A 19,606-nucleotide genomic window follows, 5' to 3' on the forward strand; every position below is an offset into this window, starting at 1 on the left:
GTCTTTTGTTAGTAAACATTTCTCAAGTGGTTACCACTGGCCAAAAGCTGTACTCAGTACTGGAGTTAAAATGGAAATGAAACCCAGTTAGCTGTTCAGTCATGGGAGCTGGAGTCACACCTGAATAGGCACCTGCTGGTGATGGACAGGGAGGCCTGGAGTGCTGCGATTCATGGGGTAGCAAAGAGTCGGACATGACTGAGTGACTAAACTGAACTGAACTTGAGACAGGATGTGTGGATAGAACAACTCTCCTTTCCCCTGCTTGCTTATACCTTAACATACCTATAAACATATGCAAACATTCACGTACACAACACTCCTCTGCACACATACCTACCTCTACCCACATATAGACATACTCATGCTCCATCCACACCCACATGCACTTACACATGTTTTTCCTCTATGTTGTCAGAAAATGGACAGACCTGCAAGCCTCTGACATAATATGGCCTATATCAGACACAGCTTGGATAGTGAATATTTTGGGCTCACTTCTGGAACCCTGGACGTCAGGAGCATGCACATTTATCCATCTCTTGCCAAAGTTTGATCCAGTGATCATTCTAAAGGTAAGAGAAGATCCAGTTTGCACCAGATGGGCAGAGTGAACCCATCTTGAAGTTCCTTTCAATTCATCTAATTTTTACTAACCTTGGCCATGCAGGTAGAAAGTGTTCAGTAAGCAAGATGGAAATGGTTCCTGCCCTCATGCAATTCATGGTCTGGGAAAGGAGACAGACATATACACAATTAAAAGGAGTATATTCAGGAGACAAGCATCATGGGTCATTCCTTCATTTAACACATATTTAATGGGCCCTTGCTCTGGTATGAAGTGTCAGATAGATGACAGTGAACTGAGTGTAAAACAGAGGGATGGACTACTAGAGATGATGCCGTCATTGTGCATGTCTGTGTATGTGTGTGCCTATAGTGTAGCCATTTTAAGAGTGTAGCTTGAAAATGATTTACCTGTGTTACACATTTTATTAATCATTCATGTTGCTTTACAGAATTCCATAGAATGGGTGGCTTAAACAACAATTATTTCCTCTTTATCCTGGGAATCTGAGATCAAGGTGCTGGTATAGTTGGGTTCTTGGTAAGAACTTTCTTCTAGGCTGCCTTCTTGTAATATCCTCATATGGTAGAGAGAGTGGGCCCTGGTATTTCTGCTTTTTCTTATAAGGACAATAATCTCACAATGAGGGACCCACCCTCATGACTGCATCTAAACCTAATTGTCTTTTGAAGGACTTACTCCTAAGTACCAACATACCAGGGGTTAGGGCTTCAATATATGGATTGTGTGGGGACACAACATTCAGTCCATAACAGATAGCCATGTAATCACCATCAGATCAAGATATAAAATGTTACCTGCATTGCAGAAAGAGGCCATACCCCTCATGTCATTGTTCACACTCCATAGATTATTCATTGTTAACCTCTATCACCATAGATTTACTTTGCTTCTTCTGGAACTTCATGTAATCTTTTGTGTCTGGCTTCTTTCACTCAATATATTTTCTGTGAATACTGTCCATATTACTGCACATATTAGAAGTTTGTATAGTGTTCCCTTCTGTGGATCTATCACAGTTTCTCTTACCACCCTATTGTTGGTGGACATTAGGGTCATTTTCAGTCTGGGATTATTATCTATGAGGAATTTTGAAGAATAAATAAGAGTTCTTCCTGTGGAACTTGAAGGGGTAACCATTGAATAAAATCTACAAACTGCATGATCTGGAGCAACAAAGCAATGGAAATAGGCTCATTTTGTTTGCAAAGGCACAACCTATTTGGACTTCATTTGTGACAGAGTGGGCAATTAACACTCTGGGGCCTCCAGATCTCTGTAGCAGTTAATGACTCCGATTTCTGTTTGGCTGGCAGCAGAGATACCAGGAGCAAACTGAGGCATAGATGACATCTTCAAAGGTCAAGAGACCAGGCAAGTTCTGCAGTCTCTCAAGAGATTCTCTTTATATGATTCTGTCATTTTCTGTTTTAAAGAAATTCTTATTCTGTCTCCTTCCACAAAAAGATTTGAAGTAGCTTTTGTAAAGAGCAATAAATAGAAAAAAGTATGAAACAAATGTAAAATTATAAAGCCTATTAGGAAAATATAGGCTGAACATGTGGGGTGAGTGAGTGGGAAGACTAAGGAAAGGAAGCAAATAAGTAGGTAATTGCAAATAAATGGGTAAAGCAAATAAGTAGATAATTGCATGTTGAGCTTCCTGTAAGGCAAGGCAATAAGGGAAGTGAGATAATTTTCATCTCTTATACCAATACGTCAAAAGCACCCAGAGGAAATAATTACATGGTGTGTTAACATTAGAATTTTTTTAGATGTTTTGTCTAACCCATTCTTTGTAATAAATTCTGTACAAAGCAAAGCATGGAGTGAAGGTGGTATTATTGTTGTTGTTCAGTCTCTCAGTTGTGTCTAACTCTTTTTCAACCCCACGAATTGTACCCCGCCAGGGTCCTCTGTCCATGGGATTTCCCAGGCAAGAATACTGGAGTGGATTGCCACTTCCTTCTTCAGGGTATCTTCTAGACCCAGGGACCAAACCTCTGTCTCCTACATTGGCAGGTAGATTTTTTACCATTGAGCCACCAGGGAAATCCATGAAGGTGGTATTTCTAAAAAGTATAGGCTGCAAATGGTAGTGCTGCTATTTACTGATTGTGTGACTTCAGGCTAGTTGCTCAACCCTCTGTTGTTGAGGGTTGATAATACAAACTCCATCAGGTTATAGTGGGAATTAAATTAGAGAGCACAGGGCCTAGAAAGTATTCAGTAGTACCTTATTTTTCATAGCACTTCTGTAAAGTCTATAGATGCTTTTAACTTTAAAAGGCACTTTCTACCTGAATTAGGTCCCAAAAAATATTTTGGGGAAAATAAGGCTGGGATTCAGTTCAGTTCAGTCATTCAGTTGTGTCCAACTCTTTGCGACCCCGTGGACTGCAGCATGCCAGGTTTCTCTGTCCATGACCAACTCCCACAGATTACTCAAACTCATGTCCATTGAGTCAGTGATGCCATCCAACCATCTCATCCTCTGTCGTCCCCTCCTCCTCCTGCCTTCAATCTTCCGCAGCATCAGGGTCTTTCCAAATGAGTCAGCTCTTCGCATCAGGTGGCCAAAGTATTGGAGTTTCAGCTTCAGCATCAGTCCTTCCAATGAACACTCAGGACTGATTTCCTTAAGGATTGACTGGTTAGATCTCCTTGCTGTCCAAGGGACTCTCAAGAGTCTTCTCCAACACCACAGTTCAAAAGAATCAATTCTTCCACGCTCAGGTTTCTTCATAGTTCAACTCTCACATCCATACATGACTACTGGAGAAAGCATAGCCTTGACTAGATGGACCTTCGTTGGGAAAGTAATGTCTCTGCTTTTTAATATGCTGTCTAGGTTGGTCATAGCTTTCCTTCCAAGGAGAAAGCATCTTTTAATTTTATGGCAGCAGTCACCATCTGCAGTGATTTTGGAACCCCCCAAAACAAAATCTGCCACTGTTTCTACAGTTTCTCCACCTATTTGCTATGAAGTGATGACACTGGATACCATGGTCTTTGTTTTCTGAAAGTTGAGCTTTAAGCCAACTTTTTGACTCTCCTCTTTCACTTTCATCAAGAGGCTCTTTAGTTCCTCTTCACTTTCTGCCATAAGGGTGGTGTTATCTGCTTATCTGAGGTTGTTGATATTTCTCCCGGCAATCTTGATTCCAGCTTGTGCTTCATCCAGTCCAGCCTTTCTCATGATGTACTCTGCATAGAAGTTAAATAAACAGGGAGACAATATACAGCCTTGACATACTCCTTTTCCCTATTTGGAACCAGTCTGTTGTTCCATGTCCAGTTCTAACTGTTGCTTCCTGACCTGCATACAGATTTCTCAAGAGGCAGGTCAGGTGGTCTGGTATTCCTATCTCTTTCAGAATTTTCCACAGTTTATTGTGATCCACACAGTGAAAGGCTTTGGCATAGTCAATAAAGCAGAAGTAGCTGTTTTTTCTGGAATTCTCTTGCTTTTTTGATGATCCAGCAGATGTTGGCAATTTGATCTCTGGTTCCTCTGCCTTTTCTAAAACCAGCTTGAGCTGGTTGGAAGTTCACGGTTCACGTATTGTTGAAGCCTGGCTTGAAGAATTTTGAGCATTACTTTGCTACCGTGTGAGATGACTACAATTGTGCTGTAGCTTGAGCATTCTTTGGCATTGCCTTTCTTTGGGATTGGAATGAAAACTGACCTTTTCCAGTCCTGTGGCCACTGCTGAGTTTTCCAAATTTGCTGGCATTTTGAGTGTAGCACTTTCACAGCATCATCTTTCAGGACTTGAAAGAGCTCAATTGGAATTCCATCACCTCCACCAGCTTTGTTCATAGTGATGCTTCGTAAGGCCCACTTGACTTCGCATTCCAAGGTGTTTGGCTTTAGGTGAGTGATCACACCATTGTGATTATCTGGGTCATGAAGATCTTTTTTCTACTTTTCTTCTGTGTATTTTTGCCACCTCTTCTTAATATCTTTTGCTTCTGTTAGGTCCATACTGTTTCTGTCCTTTATTCAGCCCATCTTTGCATGAAATTTTCCCTTGATATCTCTAATTTTCTTGAAGAGATCTCTAGTCTTTCCCATTCTATTGTTTTCCACTATTTCTTTGCACTGATCACTGAGGAAGTCTTTCTTATCTCTCCTTGCTATTCTTTGGAACTCTGCATTCTGATGCTTATATCTTTCCTTTTCTCCTTTGCTTTTCACTTCTCTTCTTTTCACAACTATTTGTAAGGCCTCTTTAGACAGCCATTTTGCTTTTCTGCATTTCTTTTCCATGCGCTGGTCTTGATCCCTGTCTCCTGTACAATGTCACGAACCTCTGTCCATAGTTCGTCAGGCACTCTATCTATCAGATTTAGTCCCTTAAATCTATTTCTCATTTCCACTGTATAATCATAACGGATTTGATTTAGGTCATACCTGAATGAACTAGCGGTTTTCCAAACTTTCTTCATTTTAAGTCTGAATTTGGCAATAAGAAGTTCATGATCTGAGCCATAGTCAGGTCCTGGTCTTGTTTTTGCTGACTGTATACAGCTTCTCCCTCTTTGGCTGCAAAGAATATAATCAATCTGATTTTGGTGTTGACCATCTGGTGATGCCCATGTTAGAGTCTTCTCTTGTGTTGTTGGAAAAGGGTGTTTGCTATGACCAGTGACTCTCTTGGCAGCACTCTATTAGCCTTTTCCTTGCTTCATTCTGTACTCCAAGGCCAAATTTGCCTGTTACTCCAGGTGTTTCTTGACTTCCTACTTTTGCATTCCAGTCCCCTATGATGAAAAGGACATCTTTTTGGGTGTTAATTCTAGAAAGTCTTGTAGGTCTTCATAGAACCATTCAACTTCAGCTTCTTCAGCATTACTGGTTGGGGCATAGACTTGGATTACCATGATATTGAATGGGTTGCCTTGGAAATGAACAGAGATCATTAACCTATTGTAAAACTAGTCTAAGGAGTTTCAAGACTTAACCTCCACCAGTTAAGACCACATGGTTGGTTTGTAATAGCAGCTAATCCTCCTTTGGTGACTGGAGGTTTATATAATTCTAGAGGTGAGTGGGACAGCCAGTCAATTGCCAGGAAGAAGCAGCCTGATTTGACCAAAAAACAACTGTGCTCGACTTTTTTCTGTAATAAAAAAGTGCAATCTTTTATCTGTCATTTTTGGTTTGAGGGTTCATGAAAATCAGGTTCATTTGGCCTGAAGCAGATGCATTAAAGAAGCTAAGCTTTAAGTCTACAGCTTCATAGACCATACCCATAACCACTGTGCTACTGATTAAGCTCAACTCTCTTCTTCCAGGTTCTGTCCAGCTATCCAATTAACTACTTGATAGGCGCACCCATTGTTTATCGGATGTTGCTACTACAGGACCTTTCCAGGTGATGGGGATTTGGGGGTTAAGAGCCTCTGGTCTATTGGCCATACCTTGCCTCTGTGACATACACGTATGTGTATTTATGTGACCCTCTGAGCATGCATAGCCCCCAATAAGTCAACCTCATTGTCAAAGCACCTAGAATCCAGCTCTAGGCTTAAGCAAAGTGTGGTTCAAGGGAGGTTCAGGAGAACACTGATCTCTCTTCTTTTCCTCAGTTACAAGTTCCCACATCTAAAGTGTTGCTTCAGTGGCGGGGAGACCCTCCTTCCAGACACTCTGGAAAAATGGAAGATCCAAACAGGACTGGACATCCTAGAATTCTATGGCCAGACAGAAACGGTAGGAAACTTGCTCTAGGAAACCATGGGCTGGTGAAACTCATGAGTTTCAAAGGCTCTTTGATAATAAAGATATGAGCCACCATTTATCATATACTTATTCAATAAATATAAATATTTATTAAGCACCTACTATGGGGGAGATATTGGCAATTCAGCAGAAATAAAACAGACAAAGTTCCTGCTCTCATGGAAATTACATTCTAGCGGTCATGGGGGAGAAAGATATGAAGAGATAAATGACATGCCAGATGGTGAAAAGTTCTACAGAGACAGGTGAAGCAGGTAAGGTGAAGAGAGGTGGGATAATGGCCTAGTGTTTCAGGTGGTGTCATCAGGAGAGTCCTCTATAGCGGGGGAATGTTTTGGCAGAGACTTGAGTTTATTACATGTGTCAAGCAAATGTCAAGCTGCTCAGACTGAAGTAAGAGATGGAGAAGAGAACCCACTAAGACCCCTGCCCCCATCTCATCTGCTGAGATATCTTCTTGGAACTTTTGGGGTCCCTTGAGCTCAATGTGGACTCATGTTGCTCCATACTATGCCACTTATCAAAACAACCTGGGGAATACTTCCCCCAACTTTTTTCCCCAGTGTTCTTACTTTGACTCTCAGTACTTACTGCCTCCTCCTCTATACTCTTCTATCCACATCCTTTTATGGTTAATGGGTCCCCTGAACCATTAGAGCTCCTGAGAGGGCTCATGGCAGCACCGTGATGTGGAAGAACATTACAAGTGTGGGTGAGGACAACGGAGTTACAGCTGGGCTTCTAGCAATTCACAGGAGACCATGTCTGGGGATGCTCCTTTGGACACCGAGATCTCCATAGGAGAATATTCATCTCAGGATTCAAGCAGAGCTCTCCTTATGGAAGAGAATTTAATCCCACACTGTATTAAAGGATTTTGGTATCCATAGTCCCTTATTAAAGTGTGACCCCTCTGAAGAGATTGCAATGCATTAATTAATAGTTGTTAGTTCCTCTTCCCTGTGGCAAGGTCAATCAGAAGCTTTTCAAATACTTTAGTGAAACCTTTAGGATGGAGGTTCCAGGAAAAGGGAACAAGCCAGAGAAAAGGGAGAAAGGGAGCTACCAAACATGAACCAACTACAGGACTGTGTCAGGACCTGCTCTGCTGAATCTTTTTTACCAATCTGTCTACTACTTTCCACAGGGACTCACTTGCAGAGTTTCCAAGACAATGAAAATCAAACCTGGCTACCTGGGAACTGCAATTCCCCATTATGATGTGCAGGTTTGTTAGGGGTATTAGGGAGGGAGGGTACATATATGTATATATTTTTTCAGCAATTTGCTTATTACATTGTCCAAAAATAATAGACTATAAAAATATTAAAATAATATTTAAAAAGGAGGGTGGGAGGAGGGAAGAAGGGAGGATGGGGAGAAAGGAAGTTATTCATATTCTAATCATCCAGGAAAAACCACTTTGAATAGCTGGAAAATTAGTTAGCTAGTTAGTTATATAAATATACACATTTTGAAACAAAAATAGGGATGAATTTTGACATACAATTTTGTGACTTAATTTTATCACTAAGTAATCTTGGGTGGCCATCTTTTCAGGTAAATTAATACCCATCTACAGCATAATTTTTAATTACCACATAGCAATAGATAGTATGGTTCCACCACTCTTAATGCCTTTTGTTAGTTAATAGATGATTTCTAAAATTTTCGCTAGTAAAATCAACACTACAATGAATATGCCATAGCTAAAATTTTGCTTCTATCCTTTATTATTCTTTGGGCTAAATTCTAAGATATAGAACTTATCTATATGTGTCTATGTTTATATATATGCATATGTATTTAAAGTATAACAATTTACATTCTAGTCAGTGTTGTGTGTAATTACCTGATCCCTGATATCTATGATAATCATTTATGAAGACTACTTTTTAGTATATTAATTAATTCTCACATAATTTGGTGAAATAAGCTATTATTATCTCTGTTTCACAGATGAAGACACTGAGACATAGAATTTAGGTAACACAAAGTCAACTAATAAAGCATCAGAGTCATAATTTGAACTTTAATCTGTCTGATGTCCAAGTCTGTGAGCCTCAAAAATAATATATAAGAAGTAAAGAAGTATAGTGCCATTATACTTCATGAACTCCTAAAACTACAAGTATCTTCCCAAGATCATCTGGTCCAGTCTCACTAAGGGGTTGTACCTAAACTGTTTCAGACAAATGGATTAAAGATTTGGGCTTAAAGTTCTTGGCTTCTCTTGGTTTCCAACTCTTTTCAGTCACCACTAGAGTAAGATGATCTATTTGATCAGCTGTTTCATGTTGCCATTCAAGCTGTCTATTGTTATGCAAACCATTCTTCCAATCTACTTCTTCCTCCAGGCAATAGATGAGAAGGGCAATGTCCTGCCACCTGGCACAGAAGGAGATGTGGGCATCAGAGTCAAACCCATCAGACCTATAGGCATCTTTTCTGGCTATGTGGTGAGGAAAGCTTGCTCATCCCCCTCTGTCTCCTAGTGCAAATAGTGGGTTCTGAGAGGCATGAGGGGAGTTCCCACCTCCCAAGAAGCACTGGTAAGAAATAGGGACAAAGGGACAAAGGAAAAAAAGTGTCTAGGAATGAGCACTTTGCCTAGCAAAAAGCCGAGTTATTCACTCCTGCTTTTCTTAGCCTATCGTTAAGATTCCAGTTGATGAATTGTCTTTCTCACAGTAACCCTTTTCCACTTCCAAGAGCTGTTTTATGATAGAAAGTTTATTGCCCCTGAATTATATAGAGCAGCATTCTTCCAAGGGCAGTACTGCCCCCTCTCTCAAGTACCACGCCCCTGCTCTATGCCAATGATCTCCTCTAGAGCCATGCAAGATGCTTTACACTAAGATTTCACTATAAGTTAGAAGCATTCCTATCTTCAGATCTTGAAATATTAAAAATAGGTGACCCTCAGATCCAACTGCCCCACTCTATGGGTGAAAATGGTGAAGTCAGAGTTTACAAGACTCATTCAAGTCCACCACAGTGAACAATGGGCAGGGACTTCTGACACCAGGATGATTAAATAATAAAGTAAATAACCCAAAAGTTACAGTTGCTGCCATTTATTGCAAGCTTACCACATGGCAAGCACTCTCCTAAAGAAGTTTATATACTTTAAACTTGTTTAATCCTTTCAATTACCCCTTGAAGTCCTTGGGCCCAAATTACTTGAGTTTAAAATACTGCCTTACTAATTGCTGTGTGATCTTGGACAAGTTACTGATCTCTCACACCTCAGTTTCCTCAGATTCCTCCTGCTTTTCAGATCTTTAATACCCTAACTTCCAAATGAAGGAGTTAGGCTATGAATTCCATATGTCACCTTTTAACCCAGAGATCAAACATCTACTCTAAAGCTCACACCCCTACCCTTGAACAAAATATAGAGATGTTCTGACAAGGGGCAAACCTCAATTGTTCTCTCTGCTCATAAACAGGTACTTCAATTGAACAGAGGGGTTCAGCCATTACAGAAATATGCACATTGACCCAAGTCCAGACAGCTTGTTGGTGTATCTCTAGAACTTTCATATCTAACAATCTGGACCCAAGAAAAATGTCTAATAAATCTTGATGCCCTTGAATGGTGTCATGGGGTGGAGCAGGGGTTAGGCTGACCACTAAAGGAAAGGTTGAATCCATTGGGGGAAAGGCCCTAGAGCATGGGCAAATGGATTCATTAATATTAGCCATCAAACTGGACCCCAGAGGAGTAAGTGAGAGACTCTGGGTGGAATAGATAAAAGGAGAAGTGCCAATTCCACCTGTTCAGGGAAGTCCTACCATGTGTAGTAATTCAAGTTGTAAAATGAACAATCTGCACTCCGGTGATGGCAGGCCTAGGGCAGAGGATTTAGGCTTTGCAGGTATAATGACTGTCTTTCTGTGGTCACCAGGACAATATTGAGAAGACAGAAGCCAACATCAGAGGGGATTTTTGGGTCCTGGGAGACCGGGCAATCAAGGATCAAGATGGATATTTCCGATTCATGGGAAGAACAGATGATATCATTAACTCCAGTGGGTAAGCTTGGTTTCAGGGCAGGAAAAGGGTAATCCAGTTCTATATTCTGTCTGATTCTAGACTTCTGAGCTGAGCTAGAGGTTGAGTGTCCAGTCTTCTCTGAAAGATAGGTTTTTCTACAGGTACCGGATTGGGCCCTCAGAAGTGGAGAACGCACTGATGGAGCACCCTGCTGTGGTTGAGACAGCTGTAGTAAGCAGCCCGGATCCCATTCGAGGAGAGGTGATGGGGGCACTGTGGCCTGGGGGTGGGGGTGGGGGGAGGTGTGCAGATGGTAGTTAAGAGTATGAACTCTGGAGCTAGACAGTCTGGGCCTAAACCTTAGCCCTGCTGCTTACTAGCTGTGTGTCCCTGGACCAGTTATTTAGCCTTTCTGTCTCAGTTTAACCATATGCAAGATGCAAAGCTGTTGTGAGGATTAAATGTGTTAATATTTGTAAAGTGCTGGAAACAAAGTCTGACCTGTAATAAGTACTATACAAAGTCTATCATTTGGGGCTGCAGATATTCTATCCTGTTTGGCATTTGAATCAGAATCTATTCCCTGACTAGAACAGAGGAGGAATTTAAGCCAAGATAGAGCCTTTGAGGCATGCGGTTTTTAGTGAGAGGAAGAGAGGAAGAAAGGCCCCTATAATGCCAAGGTTAATGAAATAAGCCCAGATGAAATCTAGAAGAGCTTGTGTATGTGAAGGAAAATTTAAGGTGGAAAGACATGGGTTGATGTCCAGGGTGAAAACTGATAATATCATACACCTGGCAGGTGTGGGAAATATCATAGGCTCAAAACCCTGTGTGCCAAGCACTGAGCTAAGCCGTACTGTATATGATTTCTTTTTATTTCCCATGAATTAAATATGGAAGTTGGATCTCTATTTTATAGGTTGGCAAACTAGCTTGGAGAGGTTAAACAAATCTTTTAGGTTTAATGTTCCCAGCCTTTATTTTCCTCTCTTCTAACTAACTTTTTCCCATCACACTCTATTGTCCCTGGGATATGAGGTAATCCTGGTCTCAACCTACAGTCCTACATGCTCATCAATAAACAACTTGAGAGAGAGTTGGAATATTGGCCATGATTGTCCCCAGGTCCTACTTTTCCCTTGCCCCAGATATCTGGAGGTGCAAATGAGGGGATATAAAGGTGGTGGCTGTGGTGGAAGTCTTGACATTGATTATCCCAGGGGATAACGATGTACTCTGATCATTCTCTGGGCCTTCATCCTTGCTGTAGGTAGTGAAGGCATTTGTGGTTTTGGCCCCACACTTTCTGTCCCATGACCCAGACGAGCTCACCAAGGAGCTGCAACAGCATGTGAAGTCAGTGACAGCCCCATACAAGTACCCAAGGAAGGTAAGGCCTCTGGATTCCCATGTCCTTCCCCCTTTATGTAGGGACGGAGATATGGTTTTCCTCTTGTAGTTCTCTTTTTCAGGGTGAGGACCAAGCCTTTACTCTAAAGTTCTGCCTGATTATGACCAAGAAAATGCAAAAAGACAGTCCAGTAACTGCCTAGATGCCTGAAAATTGGCCTTTAATTCACTCTGAATTGAAACTCAGATTCTCCCATGGGAACAAGTTCTAGCCAATATCTGGTCCATATCCCTACACTTGGCATTGAGGTCTTGCTATATTTTTCAAGATTCTCTCATTTACAAGTGACAGAAATTCAATCTGAAGTGTATTGCTCACACAGTTGTAAAGTCCAAGGTTGGGGAAGCTTTGTTGTGGCTGATAACAATCATTAAGATGGTGTGGTCAGGGATGTCTTTTTTCATCCCTTAACTCTTCTTCGTTCTGTATTGGCTTCATTTCTTGAATTGTGCTCCCTGTGAGATAGTCCCCAGGAGCCCCAAACAGTTTTAGCAGCTTAGATAATCTCAGTAGAAAAAAAGCATCTTTTCCCTCAAAGGCACCAGCAAAAGTCTTCAAGTTCATTCTCACTGGACCAATTCAGGTTATGTGCCCATGATTAAACCAATCTTTATAACCAGAGGAATGGGCACTCTGATTTGCCAGTTCTGAGTCATGTAATCAGCCCTGAGCAAGTACAAGAAGGATGGGAGAGAGGGCTGCCCTACACCCCTGATATGGACTCAGTGAGCTCACCACAATAAAAAGGAACTGCTCTTACCAGAAAAGGTAAAGAACATAGAATACATTCTCCCTGTTTTCAGCTATTTTTACACTGGTGCAAGAAACTAAGGCATGGAGATTGATGTAGAAATGGGTATCCCAGGTTTTGGAGCTGGGTACAACATAGAAGCTTGCTGAAGGGAATGAAAAAAGCATTTATGTGTCTGGGGTAGACACAAACACACAAAGACACTATACTTTTTAAGTGGTAAGACTTACACATCTCAGATTCTTAGGTAACCCAGATTTTCACTGATGGGCTTTGTCAACACAGGCTAATTATCATGTGTGGGTTTTCTGAGAGGCAAACTCTGGGAAGGAACTTAACATGCTAATGTTTATTAGGGAGTGCTTTGGGATCAACACAAGGGGAAGGAAACAGAAGGGAAGAGAGAGGTGTTTGCTGTTGTTCATTCGCTCAGTCATGTCGACTCTTTATGATCCCATGGACTGCAGCACAACAGGCTTCCCTGTCCTTCACCATCTCCCAGAGTTTGCTCAAACTCATGTCCATCGAGTCGGTGATGCCATCCCAACCATCTCATCCTCTGATATCCCCTTCTCCTCTTGCCTTCAATCTTTCCCAGAATCAGGGTCTTTTCCAATGAATCCAATGAGTCTTCACATCAGGTGGGCAAAGTATTGGAACTTCAGCTTCAGCATCAGTCCTTCCAATGAATATTCAGTATTTATTTCCTTTAGGATTGACTGGTTTGATCTCCTTGCTGTCCAAGGGACTCTCAAGAGTCTTCTCTAGCACCACAGTTCAAAAGCCTCAATTTTTCATCACTCAGCCTTCTTTATGGTCCAACTCTCACATCCATACATGACTACTGGAATAATCATAGCTTTGACTGTATGGACCTTTGTTGGCAAAGTGATGTCTCTGCTTTTTAAGACACTGGTTAAGTTTGTTATAGCTTTTCTTCCAAGGAGCAAGTGTTTTTTAATTTCATGGCTGCAGTCCCCATCTGCAGTGATTTTGGAGCCCAAGTTAATAAAGTCACTGTTTCCATTTTTTCTCCATCTATTTGCCCTGAAGTGATGGGACCAGAATGTTGTGTTTTGAATGTTGAGTTTTAAGCCAGCTTTTTCACTCTCCTCTTCCACCTTCATCAAGAGACTCTTAGTTCCTCTTTGCTTTCTGCCATTATGGTGGTGTCATCTGCATATCTGAGATTATTGATTTTTCTCCTGGCAATCTTGATTCCAGCTTGAGCTTCATCCAGCTCAGCATTTCGCATGATGTACTTTGCATATAAGTGAAATAAGCAGGGTGACAATACACAGTCATACTCCTTTCCCAGTTTTAAACTGGTCCATTCTTCCATGTTCAGTTCTAACTGTTGCCTCTTGACCCACATTCAGGTTTCTCAGGAGGCAGGTAAGGTGGTCTGGTATTCCTGTCTCTTTAAGAATTTTCCAGTGTGTTGTGATCTACACAGTCAAAGTCTTTAGTGTAGTTAATGAAGCAGAAGTAGATGTTTTTCTGGAATTCTCTTGCTTTCTCTATGATACAACAGATGTTGCCAATTTGACCTCTGATTCCTCTGCCTTTCTAAACCTAACTTATATGTCTGGAACTTCTCAGTTCATGTACTGCTGAAGCCTAGCTTGAAGGCTTTTGAGCATTACCTTCCTGGCATGAGAAATAAGAGCAATCATGTGAGAGTTTGACCATTTCTTGGCATTGCCCTTCTTTGGGACTGGAATGAAAACTAATCTTTTCCAGTCCTGTGGCTGCTGCTGAGCTGTTGATTTGCTGGAATATTGAATGCAGCCTTTTCACAGCATCATCTTTTAAAATTTGAAATAGCTCAGCTGGAATTCCATCACCTTGACTAGCTTTGTTCGTACTAATGCTTCCTAAGGCCCACTTGACTTCACACTCCAGGATTTCTGGCTCTAGGTGAGTGATCACACCATCATGGTTATCTGGGTCATGAAGACCTTTTTTGTATAGTTCTTCTGTGTATTCTTGCCCTTTTCTTAATATCTTCTGCTTCTGTTAGGTCCATGTTGTTTCCGTACTTTATTTTGTCAATCTTGGCAAGAAACTTTCCTTTGGCATCTCTGATTTTCTGGAAGAGATCTCTAGTCTTTCCCATTTTTCACCCCAGACTGTCCAGCAAAAATGGGTTTATTTGACAGCAGCAAAGATTGAAATTCAGAGTCTTGAACTATGGCAAGCCATGTGCAAGGAAAGGAGGTTTCTTTTGAAGAGAAGAAAGGGAAATTAACAAGGCTATAGTAAACAGAGTATCCAGGGGAGGAACTGAAAGTTCAAAGTATAGTGTCTTCTCATTGGCTGAGTTGTGACAATCTCTCATTGGCAAGAAGAGGTGGTTAAGATTTACTGGAATTGAAGCAAATGACATCTGATAAGAAAGCTTTCCCAAGATATTTGGACCAGTCTGGTAGAAGGCTATCACCAAAGCTTTGATGATGACATACTATTTCAAATGAGCCTCAATTTCTATGAACTTGATAACATATGGATTTATTTATTTTTATAAATTTATTCATTTTAATTGGAGGCTAGTTAGTTTACAGTATTGTAGTGATTTTGCCATATATTTCCATGAATCAGCCATGGGTGTACATGTGTTCCCCATCCTGAACCCCTTTCCAACCTCCCTCTCCATCCCATCCCTCTGGGTCATCCCAGTGCACCAGCCCTGAGCACCCTGACTGGCGATCCATTACACATATGATAATATACATGTTTCAATGCCATTCTCCCAAATCATCCCACCCTCGCCCTCTCCCACAGAGTCCAAAAGACTGTTCTATACATCTGTGTCTCTTTCGCTGTCTCGCATATAGGGTTATAATTTCCATCTTTCTAAATTCCATATGTATGCATTAGTATACTGTATTGATGTTTTTCTTTCTGGCTTACTTCACTCTGCATAACAGGCTCCAGTTTCATCCACCTCATTAGAACTGATTCAAATGTATTCTTTTTAATGGCTGATTAATATTCCATTGTGTATATGTACCACAGCTTTCTTATCCATTGTCTGCTGATAGACATCTAGGTTGCTTCCATGTCCTGGTTATTATAAATAGTGCTGCAATCAGCATTGGGGTACACGTGTCTCTTTCAATTCTGGTTTCCTCGGTGTGTATGTCCAGCCGTGGGATTGCTGGGTCATATGGCATTTCTATTTCCAGTTTTTAAAGGAATCTCCACACTGTTCTCCATAGTGGCTGTACTAGTTTGCATTTCCACCAACAGTGTAAGAGGGTTCCCTTTTCTCTACACCCTCTCCAGCATTTATTATTTGTATACTTTTGGATAGAAGCCATTCTGACTGGCATGAAATGGTACCTCACTGTGGTTTTGATTTGCATTTCTCTGATAATGAGTGATGTTGAGCATCTTTTCATGTGTTTGTTAGCCATCTGTATGTCTTCTTTGGAGAAATGTTTGTTTAGTTCTTTTGCCCACTTTTTGATTGGGTCGTTTATTTTTCTGGAATTGAGCTGCATTAGTTGCTTGTATATTTTTGAGATTAATTCTTTGTCAGTTACTTCGCTTGCTATTATTTTCTCCCATTCAGAAGGCTGTCTTTTCACCTTGCTTATAGTTTCCTTTGTTGTGCAAAAGCTTTTAAGTTGAATTAGGTCCCATTTGTTTATTTTTGTTTTTTTTGTTTGTTTGTTTGTTTTTATTTTTAATTTTAATTTTTTTTACTTTACAATACTGTATTGGTTTTGCCATACATTGACTTGAATCCGCCACAGGTGTACATGAGTTCCCAACCCTGAACCCCCCTCCCATCACCCTCCCCATATCATCTCTCTGGGTCATCCTAGAGCACCAGCCCCTGTATCCCGTATCGAACCTAGGCTAGCAATTCATTTCTTACATGATAGTATACATGTTTCAATGCCATTCTCACAAATCATCCCACCCTCTCCCTCTCCCACAGAGTCCAAAAGTCTGTTCTTTACATCTGTGTCTCTTTTGCTGTCTCGCATACAGGGTTATCATTACCATCTTTCTAAATTCCATGTATCTGTGTTAGGATACTGTATTGATGTTTTTCTTTCTGGCTTACTTCACTCTGTATAATCAGCTCCAGTTTCATCCACCGTTAGGTCCCATTTGTTTATTTTTGGTTTTGTTTCCAGTATTCTGGGAGGTGGGTCATAGAGAATCCTGCTGCAGTTTATGTTGGAGAGTATTTTGCCTATGTTTTCCTCTAGGAGTTTTATAGTTTCTGGTCTTACATTTAGATCTTTAATCCATTTTGACTTTATTTTTGTGTATGGTGTTAGCAAGTGATCTAGTTTCATTCTTTTACAAGTGGTTGACCAGTTTTCCCAGCACCACTTGTTAAAGAGATAGTCTTTTCTCCATTGTATATTCTTGCCTCCTTTGTCAAAGATAAGGTATCCATACGTGTGTGGATTTATCTCTGTCCTTTCTATTTTGTTCCACTGATCTATATTTCTGTCTTTGTGCCAGTACCATACTGTCTTGATGACTGTAGCTTTGTAGCACAGCCTGAAGTCAGGCAGGTTGATTCCTCCAGTTCCATTCTTCTTTCTCAAGATTGCTTTGGCTATTTGAGGTTTTTCGTATTTCCATACAAATTATAAAATTATTTGTTCTAGTTTTGTGAAAAATACCGTTGGTAGCTTGATAGGGAGTGCATTGAATCTGTAGATTGCTTTCGGTAGTATACTCATTTTCACTATATTGATTCTTCCAATCCATGAACATGATATATTTCTCCATCTATTTGTGTCCTCTGTTTTCTTTCACCAGTGTTTTATAGTTTTCTATATATAGGTTTTTTTTTTTTTAGGTAGATATATTCCTAAGTATTTTATTCTTTTCATTGCAATGGTGAATGGGATTGTTTCCTCAATTTCTCTTTCTATTTTCTCATTGTTAGTGTATAAATGCAAGGGATTTCTGTGGGTTAATTTTATATCCTGCAACTTTACTATATTCATTGATTAGCTCTAGTAATTTTCTGGTAGAGTCTTTACGGTTTTCTATGTAGAGGATCGTGTCATCTGCAAACAATGAAAGTTTTACTTCTTCTTTTCCAATCTGAATTCATATTATTTCTTTTCCGGCTCTGATTGCTGCGGCTAAAACTTCTAAAACTATGTTGGATAGTAGTGGTGAGAGTGGGCACCCTTGTCTTATTCCTGGCTTTAGGGGAAATGCTTTCAGTTTTTCACCATTAAGGATAGTGTTTGCTGTGGGTTTGTCATATATAGCTTTTATTATGTTGAGGTAAGTTCTTTCTATTCCTGCTTTCTGGAGGGCTTTTTATCATAAATGGATGTTGAATTTTGTCAAAGGCTTTCTCTGCATCTGTTGAGATAATCATATGGTTTTTATCTTTCAATTTGTTAATGTTGATGTATTATGTTGATTGATTTGTGGATATTGAAGAATCCTTGCATCCCTAGGATAAAGCCCACTTGGTCATGATGCATGATCTTTTAAATATGTTGTTGGATTCTATTTGCTAGAATTTTGTTAAGGACTTTTGCATCTATGTTCATCAGTGATATTGGCCTGTAGTTTCCTTTTTTTGTGGTATCTCTGCCTGGTTTTGGTATTAGGGTGATGGTGGCTTCATAGAATGAGTTTGGAAGTTTACCTTCCTCTGCAATTTTCTGGAAGAGTTTGAGTAGGATAGGTGTTAGCCCTTCTCTACATTTTTGGTAGAATTCAGCTTTGCAGCTGTCTGCTTCTGGGCTTTTGTTTGCTGGAAGGTTTCTGATTACAGTTTCAATTTCCATGCTTGTGATGGGTCTGTTAAGATTTTCTATTTCTTCCTGGTTCAGTTTTGGAAAGTTGTACTTTTCTAAGAATTTGTCCATTTCTTCCAAGTTGTGCATTTTACTGGCATATAGTTGCTGATAGTAGTCTCTTATGATCCTTTGTATTTCTGTGTTGTCTGCTGTGATCTCTCCATTTTCATTTCTGATTTTGTTGATTTGATTCTTCTCTCTGTTTCTTGATAAGTCTGGCTAATGGTTTGTCAATTTTATTTATCTTCTCAAAGAACCAGCTATTAGCTTTGTCGATTTTTGCTATGGTCTCCTTTGTTTCTTTTGCATTTATTTCTGCCCTAATTTTAATATTTCTTTCCTTCTACTAATCCAACCAGTCCATCCTAAAGGAGATCAGTCCTGGGTGTTCATTGGAGGGACTGATGTTGAAGCCGAAACTCCAATACTTTGGCCACCTGATGCGAAGAGCTGACTCATTTGAAAACACCCTGATACTGGGAAAGATTGAGGGCAGGAAGAGAAAGGGATGACAGAGGATGAGATGGTTGGATGGCATCACCGATACAATGGACATGGTTTTGGGTGGACTCCAGGAGTTGGTGATGGACAGGAGGCCTGGCATATTGTGGTTCATGGAGTCGCAAACAGTCGGACACGACTGAATGACTGAACTAAACTAACCCTGGGGTTCTTCATTTCTTCCTTTTCTAGTTGCTTTAGGTGTAGAGTTAGGTTACTTCTTTGACTTTTTTCTTGTTTCTTGAGGTAAGCCTGTGCTGCTATGAACCTTTCCCTTAGCACCGCTTTTACGATGTCCCATAGGTTTTGGGTTGTTGTGTTTTCATTTTCATTCACTTCTATGCATATTTTGATTTCTTCTGTGATTTGTTGGTTATTCATCAGCGTGTTGTTCAGCCTCCATATGTTGGAAGTTTTAGTAGTTGTTCTCCTGTAATTGACATCTAATCTTGCTGCACTGTGGTCAGAAAAGATGCTTGGAATGATTTCAATGTTTTTGAATTTACCAAGGCTAGATTTATGGCCCAGGATGTGATCTATCCTGGAGAAAGTTTCATGTGCATTTGAGAAAAAGGTGAAATTCTTTGTTTGGGGGTGAAATGTCGTATGCTGCTGCTGCTGCTGCTGCTGCTAAGTCACTTTAGACTTGTCCAACTCTGTGTGACCACATAGATGGCTGCCCACCAAGCTCCGCCCTCCCTGGGATTCTCCAGGCAAGAATACTGGAGTGGGTTGCCATTTCCTTCTCCAATGCATGCTTGCACACTAAGTCACTTCAGTTGTGTCCAACTCTATGCAACCCTA

General features: G+C 40.5%; 1 protein-coding gene across 4 annotated transcripts in view; it reads left to right on the forward strand.

The window, feature by feature from the left end:
• The window catches only part of ACSM2B (acyl-CoA synthetase medium-chain family member 2B), a 45,978-nt gene that overhangs the window by 12,564 nt on the left and 13,808 nt on the right, over nucleotides 1-19,606 (forward strand). For all 4 annotated transcript variants that reach the window (XM_005697552.3, XM_005697554.3, XM_018041024.1 and 1 more), the window contains 8 exons: nucleotides 419-575; nucleotides 5,891-5,970; nucleotides 6,185-6,308; nucleotides 7,486-7,566; nucleotides 8,696-8,797; nucleotides 10,250-10,377; nucleotides 10,500-10,599; nucleotides 11,612-11,731. In XM_005697552.3, the coding sequence (XP_005697609.2) occupies nucleotides 419-575; nucleotides 5,891-5,970; nucleotides 6,185-6,308; nucleotides 7,486-7,566; nucleotides 8,696-8,797; nucleotides 10,250-10,377; nucleotides 10,500-10,599; nucleotides 11,612-11,731 (892 nt within the window). The remainder of the gene's footprint in view (nucleotides 1-418; nucleotides 576-5,890; nucleotides 5,971-6,184; nucleotides 6,309-7,485; nucleotides 7,567-8,695; nucleotides 8,798-10,249; nucleotides 10,378-10,499; nucleotides 10,600-11,611; nucleotides 11,732-19,606) is intronic.

The sequence above is a fragment of the Capra hircus genome, chromosome 25, assembly GCF_001704415.2.
Source record: "Capra hircus breed San Clemente chromosome 25, ASM170441v1, whole genome shotgun sequence".
NCBI lineage: Eukaryota > Metazoa > Chordata > Mammalia > Artiodactyla > Bovidae > Capra > Capra hircus.